The 12,352-nt window shown below is 36.2% G+C and overlaps 1 protein-coding gene across 2 annotated transcripts in view; it reads right to left on the reverse strand.

The window, feature by feature from the left end:
* Positions 1-843: 843 nt before the first annotated feature.
* The window catches only part of LARP7 (La ribonucleoprotein 7, transcriptional regulator), a 29,962-nt gene continuing 18,453 nt past the window's right edge, over positions 844-12,352 (reverse strand). For both annotated transcript variants that reach the window (XM_068941804.1, XM_009665420.2), the window contains exons 11-13: positions 9,686-9,845; positions 7,023-7,114; positions 844-1,229 (exon numbers count right to left, since the gene is read on the reverse strand). In XM_068941804.1, coding sequence (XP_068797905.1) covers positions 1,149-1,229; positions 7,023-7,114; positions 9,686-9,845 — 333 coding nt within the window. In that variant the 3' untranslated portion in view covers positions 844-1,148. The remainder of the gene's footprint in view (positions 1,230-7,022; positions 7,115-9,685; positions 9,846-12,352) is intronic.

Genomic DNA, 12,352 nt, shown 5'->3' on the forward strand with positions numbered 1-12,352 from the left:
GTAGTTTGGTTATAGCTACTGTGTTTTGGTATAGTCTCTTTTGAAATATTTTTCTTATTTTTCTCTCATTTGCCTCCTATTCTCCTTGCAAAACTAGCCTAGGCAGTTCTCCCACAATGCTTTCAAGAATTCAGTAGAAATGCACATTTTTTCCTTAGAGAGCAGAAATATACCAATATCAAACTTTGTTTTGTTAATTTGTATTGTTAAAGAATATCTATACTGCTCCAGTAGTTTGACAACAGAGAATTTAAAATGATGTTAACCTATCTTACCACTGAAATCTACAAGCACAAAAACTCACATCACTGACACAGTTTCTTTCAAGAGACTGTGGTGGTATTTTAGGGATCTACTTCTAGCTTCAAACTAGCTAGCTCGCACTTCTATTTATAAGGAAGCTTCACACTTCTATAGACCAATGTGTTAAGTGTTCTATTTGCTCTGCCATCCAACTCATTAAAACAAAATTTCACAAATAAACATGTGAATCCCTCTTCACATTAATGGAGAGAGCTGCAAAGGCAAAGACTTAGACATTTGGAAGTTTATCCTTTTATATCATTCCAAAACCCTCAGTTCAGCTCATAGTTTTATTTTAATTTTATATATTTTTATATTACCAGTCTGTAATGAAGTAATGTGGATTAGATTACTATCTTAACTTCTGAACTGCATAACTTTAAAACTTACCTATAAATGAGAATTCTCTAGAGCTAGAATTATCAGATGTACCAGAAGTTTATTTGCCCTCCTCAAAACTACAATATAGAGATATTTAGCATTAATCAGTTTTTATAGTGTCAGAGAACTGTTAAGACTGAAGAATTAGAGATGCACAACTGAAAATTTCAAGCATTTTATTTTATAACCTAGTGTATAAAACGTCAACATACAAAAATTCATCAGAAATGAAACTAAAGCAAGATCTCTTTTAATACATTTTTTTCCCCAGAAAGCTTTAAAGGCTCAGAAGCAGTAAACATTCAGCCTATTAAAAAAAAAAAAAAATAGGATTCATACTTGCAGTCTGCAGAATTATGAAGCAAATGGACCAGTTTTTGATATCTTCTTGAAAACAGTTTAGTTGCTGGAGCCAGCGTCTTTTTTTCCCCCTAAATCACTTTCAAGATTGCAGTCAGTCTTGGTTAGTTATCTTCAGAGAAGCGAATATGTTTACTTGCCTGTTGAGTCTTTGCAAGTCTCATTCTTTCTGCTTTGGCAATCAGCTGTGAACAGGAAAAAATATTAAAGAAAATATCAGAAGAAAGTTTATTATTATGAGTTCATCTCACAACCATGACTATGTGTCATTGATTTACCAAACTTCATAAGAGAAAGCTAATCTTTGAACAGCTGAGCAAGTCTGTATATCCAACTAAAAAATTTCAGCAGTACCTCAGAAACATTAAAAATAATACCACATCTCTCTAACTTCTGTACAATGCAGCTTCTCTTATTCCATCCCTTTTGCCTCCCAAAGGGGTTGAAAAGAACAAAATTAAAAGTTCAAAAAACCTAAACATAGTCTCATACAGCAATTTCAAAAAAAATCCATCCTTTTATTGGATTCAGGCTCTTACTGATGTAACAAAAACAAGGTCAGCCCATAAAAAAAGCGCCTTAGGAACATAGTGTCATTTTCTAAAACCAGTTAGCAAAGAAAAAAAAATTCAGACAGGGGCCATCCTTCAGGCTGGGAAAACAAAGCAATATGTATCACCACCCTGCTGAGAACTGATCTCAAGAAGTAACAGTATGGGTCAGAGGAACACGGGTGCTAGGAATCTCTAACTCAAATCTATCCTATTAGTGACTGACTTGGTTTTGGTGGCATTTTAGGGATATTGCCTAAGTTACTAGGGTGCCTAAGACCACATATTTTCAGACAAATTTGAAGTCATAGGTGCTGAACTGTGGTATTACTGAAACCGCTTGTCTCAGTTCCTCAGTGTGGTAATACTATAGGTGTTTGCAACATGCACCTTCAACTGGAGAGCCTTTCACTTGTGGCAGTGTATTCCTTCTCTTTTCTGCTAAACAGCTTTTCTCACTTGCTTTGCAGAAGATGACCAGCTAAGACATCTTCCAAACACCACTACCTTGACAAGTGGTGATTCACATCAGCTCAGAGGACTGTCTTGACATACCTTCTCCCTGGAATGGGAGATTCTTCCCCATCCCCACAGCTTCCTACTGTAGGCCAGGAATCTGTGGCCAAATCTAAATAGGTAAATTCAGAGTTTACTGCTCTAGAGATCCTGGGCCATCTGGGATCTTCTAACAACTCCCTCACATCCCACCCATCTGCAGGTCAAAAGGCTGTCTTGTTTCCTTGCAAAGACTAAAAATACAAAGGGATTGGAAAGAAAAAACTTTGTTTTCAAAACACTTTCTTAATTTGGATAGTGCATCCCACCAACCCATCTTCAATTTGTTTCATTCATTCATTTCAGAGCACGCAAGTGAATCACCAGTGCCACTAAAGAAGATGCATGCTATTTCTCAACAAATGAGAAAGTCAGCTGCTCCTAATCCAGAGGGATGAGAAAAGCTCTTGTCGAACATGACTAGCCTGCTAGTTTTCAGCTTTTGGTTACTGTGTCTTCAGGTTGAGAACAAAACACTGAGCCTGACTCTAAAAACGTGCTTGTTTTTAAAGTACCCATATTTGAACTTTCACGGATTTGACTACACTAGTGCAGGCAAGTCATACAAATACCAAAACACAAAGGTGCAAGCTTTATTACTCTGTGATGCCTCATTATGACTCCTTAACAGCAAGTAAGGCATCACGATTAACTACTACAAAAAGTAGTAGTGAAAGATGAAAGATATAATGAAAAATATAATAAGATGAAAAATATAATAAAACAAAATGTAAAGAACAAGCAGACAGAAGACTTTCCAGTGTGGATAAGCAGACAGACAGAGGCTCTTGCAAACCTAGGCACATCTACAACCATCATAAATGCACATTAACTTATCTGATGTAGACTGCTAAAACATATTAGCTAGTGCTGAGAGAAAGGAGGACTTGCTCAATAGGCAGTTCAGCAAGTATTTTGCTGAATTTGAAAAACATCACATAAATCTAATTATTTACCACTTATCTGTTTAACTGTACTTAGAGTTATGTCCTGCAGACACTGCATCTTGTACACAGCATAAAAGCGCATGGTGTGCCTGCTGCACTGACTACAGTCATCAGGAATTACACTCTACACTGATGTCATGTGGCTCCATTGTTTGCTGCAAAATTATTACAGTACTATAGTTACACTTCCACAATTTTTTCCTGCAAATGCTAGGACTGAAGTAGACCGCAGTCCTTCACATATCCTCAACAGCATTAGAACTCAAGTTCTGGTAAATAACTTTTTCCCTCAACCATTCTCCAGTAAGTAAAATTGATCTAAAAATGTAACCAAAAGTTACTTTCACTCTCTGGTATTTGAGGAACGGATTAAGAGTCAAGCTTTAGAAGGAACAGGAGTACAGTGGCTCATTCATTCAGCACAAACGCTGAAACAAAAGTCCTACAATGTGAACTACCCAATTCATCTCAGTGGGTGTTTCCACTTCAGCATCTTTGCTTGAGAATATGCAATATGGCTCAAGCATTCACATTTTTAGCTCATCAGTCCAGCATTAGCACCTATTTCTTAGCACACCACTTATTCTTGTCACAAAGCAGCTACACAACCCTTCCCTGGATATCAGCTTAGGTAGAATGACAGGGAAAATGTCTCACAGGTGCTCTGGAATGGTACCTCTCTTCTCTCCTTTCCCCATAATATAATCAGGAAAGAACAATGTGGGCTGCTCCGAGGCATTCCCACCACCCCTCTCCCCCATTTTTTCTGCCAGTTATTCCTCCCTTCACAAATACCCAATTCTCACTTCCTCCTCAAATGCCTTTCACTTTATCATCATTCCCACCCTTTCAGAACTCCTCCTTGCACAGGGCACAAAGCAGCATATCCTCTAGAAGAAAGTTTTCAACTCAGGTGCTTGTCAAGCCCTTGAGCTCCCTTTGTGAATAGACAACTTTAAGCAATCTACAGATCTGAAAAGAACTTTAGGCTGCAGTCTGATTAACGCTTTAGGCCTGCATAAACTAGCACTGCCCTAAAAAGAAGCAGTCCTGGCAAAAAGACTTTTAATCTATATCACTTTCTCAACTTGTGTGATCATGCAGTTGCACAAAAGGCTACAGAGGATATGGATTTGGAAAGGGATGCAGGGAGCACAGAGATGGCAAGGAACAACCAGGGCTGGGGGCAAAGGCAATTTATATACATGTATAAGCATATATGTATGTGTATATATTAAAATTAGAAGAAATATATATAGATACATAAAGTATTACTATGTATAAAACACATAAAAGGAATGTTTGTCACACTACAGCCTTACACAGAGTATCTTTTAACTCCTCCACACTTCAAAGGACAGCTATGTATCATTCACCACTTACTGTGAACCTTGGGCTATTTATGCTTTTTTAGACACTTGTATATTATCAAAACTATGCAAAAAAAAAAAAAAAGAAAAAGTTAAGATCTCTACCAGAGGTTTTTTTTTTTTTTGTTAGGGAAAAAAAAAGCATTATCACAGGAACTATTTGCTGAAGCGTTCATTAGTCCTTATCCTGGCATGCCACACCACACATCATATTCAAAGAAAACTGAGTAAACCCATACATTTTAGAACACTTAGAAAAGAAGCAATCTCTAAAACTGAGAGATGCTTTTGACTGTAATTTTACACAGATGTGCTTTGTTGTGCTATGTGGTTCATAATGTGATACAGCCCATATAACAATACGAAAGCTCATTATTACTATATTTACACTGACATCACTGCAGCAACATGGCTTATATGAATGAAAGCCTACATTTACATACTGATTGAAATGAAGTATCTTTATATATAGGATTGTCTGTAACATAGCATAAAACAGTTGATAAGCACTCTTCTTCAAAGAGAGATCTTGTACCTCACATAATGAATTGATTTAAATATCCTTAGCAGAAGATATGTATAATGAAAGATATACTAATGGCATTTCAATTGTGCACATTCAATTATGAATGTTATACTTATTTGAAGGTCACAAAAGCAAAGAAAAAGTCATTCTGAGTAGTTTGGAAATGTTTTCAATATAAGAGATTAAAATTAATATTAACTAACACTGTAGAGAAATACTATGTTTTTCTTAATAGCTAAATTCTAAATAATTAATATAATAATAAGAGACTGTCCAAAAGTAGCAAAAGGGTTAAGAATTCTTGACTATAGCTAGACATTCTTCTCCTGATGTTTTGCTTAACAGTGTTAGCATTTAAATAGTATTCACAAAGCTTTGAAGTTAACACCTCCCAGTGTTGTAAGGTGATGGGTTTGGGGGAGGAGGAGGAGTTTGCATCCTTGCTGCTGCTTTTGTTAGGCAGAACTGAGACAGTTTATATTTGCAAGCATAGATGAGGTACATTACTGACCACTTTGCAGCAATTTGGTCAACAAATACCAATCTGTCTTCAAAAGATGAAGACCTAGAAACTTGAGAGCAGGACATCTACAGTCCTAGCAGGACATCTGCAGTCCTAAATGAAGACAAAGGTGTCACTAGCAAAATACCTTTTGTTTAAAATAATTAAAGCAAATTTTTTAGAATTACAAAAACGGCAACAATCACTAAAAGACTCTATGAATGTGAAATCCATATAGCTTCAGTGTCTCTTGCTTTTACTAAGAACGGTTGAAAGCCAATACCAATTTTTATGCTTTTAGAAAAGTAAATCAGTCACGTTGGGAAATTCTTTAGGTACGCATTTGCTTAGAAGGACTGGATTCATGTGTCTAGGGAGCTTGGAAAGAAAATTTAGACAAACAGGATAATACGTACAAAAGTATGCCTTGTACAAAACAAGGTTTAGACCACCATAACTGCTATTTCTTTAGATAAATGTACTATTTCAATTATATATGGAAAAATTAGGAAATTCTTTGTTACTATTTGTGCACATTACTGGAGCATCTAGGAATCTTAACAGAAAGTACTACAAGTCTCCAAAGTCATTAGAAACTTACTAAGGCCAAGTGATTTCCAAGTTTTGCACGTGACAATAAGATAGATTTAGATTGAAGCCAACTCAGAAACCTAGCAACAAAACGTTTGTGAAATACACTTCAGCCCCTCTCCACCAGCTAAAGGGTCAGACTTAAGAACCTAAAAGGATACCAGGATTCATCATACCTGGAAGTATTTCCTGGGGCAGGAATGGAGGTCACAGCCTGCAAGTTTCACTGCAACGCTCCCCCAACACAGTGGCTTAACAGGTGCAACAAGGTCAAGGTAGGAAGGAAATTTCAGACATACACTCAGGATAGAATTGCACTGCAGCGCTACAGATATTAACAGAAATATTTTGACAGAGCAAGTGCAGACAGACTCAAGCTCCTTGGCCTGCGCTTCAGGTTCGTTAGATGTGAGCCAGTTTTGGTGGTTTAGCTACGGATGCTGGTAGGCTATCTTGACTACGCTAGGAAACATAAGCTTTTACCACAGCATAGAACCGTATGTCAAAAAAAATGGTGTAAGTTGTCACGAGACAATGAAAAAAGACTCATTCCAAATAAGTTTTCTTTATTTCAGTAGAGGATTAACCTACAGCAAACCAAGACTACTTTACCTCTTAATGAGCTCATCTACACAAGGTTTTTATGGCAGTTTAGCTTACAAATTAACTTCATGCCTTTAATTGGTAGCTTTAACTTTCCCTGATCGTCTCCATTCTCCATATGGACATATCTTGCATTTGGTAATTGGACCAAGACCGCCACATGCTCTCTATTTTGTGGCTGTAAAACCCTGCTGCAAACTCACTAGAACGTGATCTATCTGGATTAAATAAGCAGCCAAATGTCAACGTTTCAGAAAATGCAGACCTACACAGAAACACAGTTACATTTTCAATCACAGCTGTACAGGGGAAAAAAATTGACTTGAAACTTACTTTCTCAGTACCCCGCTTCTTTTCTCGAGGCTGGTTAAGTTTAGCTTGTCTGTCCACCAAAATCTTCTGCCAGTACCGTTGTTCATGATCACCTTGGTGCACAAGTTAACATGACAGTACATGAATAAAAAAAATTCAATATAAGTAGATGCAGTGTTTCATCTCTAATGATCACGAATCTATTTTAGTTCAGCAACATACACAAAAATATTTGTTAGGGAAGCCTGAAACTTCAGTTCTAGTAAGGAAAGGATTTCTTTGTCAGAATACATGAACTTCTTTTTATTAGGACAGCAAAAGCACCCCATTCTTCCAACAATCTTCTCTGCTCAGCTCAATAAAGTTAGTTTCAAATTAGATCAATGAGCACAAATGCTCACTACAGTCAATTTTTTCCTGTTAGTCTTATATTTTATAGTCATATAGCACTGCAACATCTGGCCAACACACATGGGGTGAACAAAAAAAGAAATCCTCTGTCCAAAGAGACTTAGTGCCAGCTTTAAGACTTTCATTCTATGCAAACTGGGCAGGACCTGAATCAAGGTCCTATTCACTTTAATAACCTTAGGACCATATTGTCAGGAAGGCTAATCAAGTATCCCTAAGCAACAAGTTTTATAAGCTTAACAAAAACATAAGAGGAAGTATGAAACAGCACTGTATACATAGAAGCAGCAGAAGGAGCTCAGTTTTAGTTAAAACAAGTTTCATCACAGCACTCAGAGGCTATTTGCTTCACTAATGTACTCAACCTTTGACTAGTTTTAAGCAACTGAACAGGCTATAAAGTGAAATAAGTTACTCTTAAAAAAAAGAACGAGATTTTGTTTCATCAAAACCACTGTTAGAAGTAAACTCTAGGGGCTTTGTGGGCAGCATAGGAATAACTGAACATGGGGGGGATATGAGTGGAATTGATTTTGCAGTTTTCTTCAGTGGCTGTTTTACAATAAGCAGCAGCTTGCCATTGTTTTCTCTGGCTTACACTGTAACTATCATGATAGTGAATTTTGTAATATAATTGGGTATGGCCTCATGGGAGGTCTTTAGCTGTGGATAAGTCTCCAAGGGATCTTTGTGCCTGAAATAATTATGGAATTAATAATTTTGATAACAATTTTAAATACATTTTAACTACATGACTTATAAGTTCAATCACACTAACATCTAAACATTACCAGATGCGTTTACTGCTCTGTCACACGAAAAGCTGAAGATGTTTAGTCAAGGTCAAGTTCTATAAAGTAAAATATTGCTGGGAAAGCTTCTCTCTCTGTAGTACAGAGCATTAACAACTTTTCCCCTATTGTTATTCTCTGTGTTCACCTTATCCTACCCAAGTGAGCTGAAATCCTTATTGTGAGCAACTTCTACATTCCTCAGAAGCCTTTCCATTCTCATTTCAACAAGGTGATTGAGGTGGCGGGGAGATTTTACATCCATGAATGGAGGAATACTACAATTCAATACTTACCTACTCCCAATCTACTACTATACTCTTTTATACAAGGATACAAAAATAGAGACAAATACACACTGAGTGCACAGCAGCAAAGAGCTCAAGTTATTTCTGGATCTCTGGAATACAGAACACTCTGGAGATAAATGTTTATCTCAAAATTACACTAGCTGCATTCAGTGAATCTGAAACTTTAATTACCTTTGCTTAGTGTTATCATGAAGGTGAAGGCTTCCATTATAGCCTTTCTTTCCACAGTCCTTAATTGTGATTTATGTGGGTTTACACCAACATATGCATGAAAAAATACTTTATCTGGGCCCTGTATGAGAATCTACTGTGGGTTTGTGGTAAAATATTTAAATGCACACACGAGAAAAATCACTTGCACTGTCTTACAATCTGTTTTTTGCTCATTTATTTTTGTGTGTGTTCAGTCGACATTAAAAAGTTTTTACAGATAAAGTAACTAAGTTGGTTGAGAGACTCCTCTTCTACCCTTCCCCTCCATAAAGGGCTTCTTTACACATGGAAAAATATTCCAATCTAAAGCAAGATATGAACTTAGAACAGCAGACCAATTCCAGAAAAAATCCACAAGGATAAAGCTCCAGGTATACCAGTGTAGAAGAAATAAAAAAGGGGGGGGGGGGGGGGGGGGAGGGGAGGAAGGAAAGCATTACAGACAAATAAGCTATTCAACATCCTGAAAGAAGATAAACTGGAACATAAGTGCTAATACCACTATAAGCATATCAATGCTGTGAGATTTTTGTCCCATTATTTCACATATCACAAATTAGTATTCACAAGAAAAATTCACTTCCAGTTCTTTGCAACCATCAGAATGTTATACTCAAAGCTGAAATGTGAATTAAGTACTGCAGTCCATTGCCAGTAAAAGTAAGGCAACTATTACAATGAATGAAAATCCATCTTAAAAGAACAAAATTAAGTTCACAAAGGCAAATATAAAGTCATTATTTTGCTCTGAACAGTGGCTTAAAAATATTTGTTATTTTAGTAATTTCATTACAGTTGAAAATAGAGAAAACTGATAGGAAAAAAGCTACAAAAGCAGTCATAAACATAAACAATAAAAATATCTGAATATGTTCCCTAAAGCTACCATGCAATAACCATCCTTTTCATAGTATTTGGAAGTCTCCTCTTGACCTATCATTAAAAAAAAAAGCCTTACCAGTGAGGACTTCAAATTTCCAGTTGTTTTTAATCTGTATTTCTTTGTATGATTTCATAACAGTCTGTGCGTCTTCAGGAGTACTAAAACGAACATGACATTCTGTATCTCCCTCCAGCATGTCAACATAAGCAACATCAGCCATCATCGTCAAAGCATCCTACCAAAGCATGTGAGAGAACACAGACTATAAATCAGACTTGAAAAAAAACAAGAATGTAAGTTTGCAAAGGATCACTGGCATTTTCAAAGAGATCATTAAGTGGAAGGAATTAACAGTGAACTTTTTCATGTAATGAACAAATCTTTTGCCAAGTAGTTTTGAGTTCATAAAGATATTACTGAATTCTGAATTATGAGCCCTAACCTTCAGTACATCTAATTAATCTCCCTTCCTGCCCTCCAAGAAGATTTTAGAGCAGCTAATTCTTGCAGATATTTTCTGCAGAAAAATAATTTTACTAACGGGCCATAAGTAATTTTCCATTGAACTCAACATTGTATCTGCACAGATCTTTTCTGAAATAGAACATTGATATGTCAGTCCAATAAAAACATGTAATTACATTCTTAGAAGAACATATCTAAACATAGGAGCATGAAAAATAAATGGAAGCTCAACCACAACACATGAGTTGAGAAATCAGTACAGTAAACCAGCCCTTTTTTTTTTTTTTTTTTTTAATGAAATGACCTCTGCCTAAAAATTTTCACCAACTCCTGAAGAAGAGTCACACACGCTCTTTCAGATGAAGTACTTCACTTGTAATACCTGCTGTTAGGGAAATTAACTAAGATCACACATTCCTAGTCAATTTGGTTCACAGCAGGCAGCTCAAGATGCTTCTATTCAAGAATTACACACTGCTTTTAAGCCTCCACTACCAGGCACAACCTTAAAAACAGAGGGGGGGGGAAAAAAAAGTGCTAAGACTGCTGAGACCATTTGAGAGCCAAAAAAACACTACTTTCCACTCAATTCTAGTATCCCAACTATATATTACACAAAAGACTACAGAGACTCTCCCAAATCATTTCTTGGAATCGATAAACGTGATTATCTCTGAGAAGCACCGTGTTTATAGCAGAATATGGAAATATTGAAGTAAAAATTTTAAATGTCAAATTATTAAAACGATTTTGCAAATATCTTTCCATTGTGTGTTAAGTAATTTATGCTTGCCACGCATAACCAGAGAGATAACTTCCGTAATTTTATTATGGAACCACTAGATGCATTGCTTTGTGGTAGTGTTGCTGTAGCTATGATAGTCAAGGAACACAGGCAAAACAATATTTAGGGGAAGAGTTATACCTTTCATGGGACCAGCTAGTGTGGTTGGAAAAAAAAAAAAAAAATCCAATAAGCACTGAGCACAGTTTGCAGCTTTCAGACCTGAGAAAGAGCTGGTGCACCCTAAAGCTTGTCACTTCTTCCAGCTACAGAGGCATTTTGCAATTATATTTTGCCCTTAAAAGCTTGCCTTATTTTTTTGGCTATCATTTTTTGTGAAATATTTTGCCTATCCTACTTATTATTGTAACCAAAGATGTAATAGCAAAGGCCACACCAATCTTATGCCGCCCCTTTACTTTCATTAAGTATTAGCTTTCCCTGAAACACTTCCCTACAACTACACCAGAATAATAATTTACGTCTGTGGAAACAGCAGACTTTGTTTGTTTTCAGCTGTTGTGGGAAGAGTAAACTTTCCCCCTGAATACAATATATATATATTGTTTTGTAACACAAATCTAACACAATAAAACGTATCCTGAAGTCACATTGAGTTGGCCTTCAGATATTACAGTGACAACTAATACGAGGGCCACACATTCTTCCAGTGTCTCCAGCGCTCAGACAACTGCCTGCAAATACCTAAATAGATAAGACTGATTCAGTTGAAACCATATCAACAGTTTGTTTTCAGTGAGAGATATGTGCCTCTCATCTTGCTTAGATTTATGCACATGGTAAACTTCACACGCTTGAGAGCAGCCACAGCGACTTCAAATGGACTACTCAGAGCTGTAAGCATACATAGTTTGATAAGTCATCTCAGAAATTGAGTTTAAATTATTCTCTCATGTCTTAAAAATCTAGTAAGTATTTATTCCAATATGAGTCAAAGCTGTTCAAGTTCTTTCCAATTGTTATGCACTCAAAAATACAATTTCAGAAAAAAAAATGTCCTTTGTCATATACATGGACTGGAAAAAAAATGCTGTTATTTCAAATGCTGTTATTTCCTTTGCAAAACTGTTTCAATATTTCCATTTCAGAAGGACATAGCTTAAAAACGTTGTAGTCTTCACAAGAAAATATTCTGCTTAATGTATAAAACTTTCATATATGACATGAGAGAGAACTGAGCTCATCCTAAACACTTTTTTCCTTAGTTTCTATTGAAAAAAAAAAATGGAACATTTGCCATAGGAGAGAAAAAAAATGATGAATGAATTATTGAACAAGTTCTGATGCCATCGTTCTCAATGAAGTTTTTACAATTGTGAATTTCTTATTGAAAAAGATGGTTACTTTCCCATGCAAAGAGCATTTTCTTGCCCCTACATTCCTTTTAATGGTTGAAATGCCAGTTTACTATTCAAAATTCCTTGATAATAAAGGATTATGGCACAGTAATGAATAAAGAATGCTGCACTCCC

Source organism: Struthio camelus, chromosome 4 (assembly GCF_040807025.1).
Source record: "Struthio camelus isolate bStrCam1 chromosome 4, bStrCam1.hap1, whole genome shotgun sequence".
In the NCBI taxonomy this organism is placed as follows: Eukaryota; Metazoa; Chordata; class Aves; order Struthioniformes; family Struthionidae; genus Struthio; species Struthio camelus.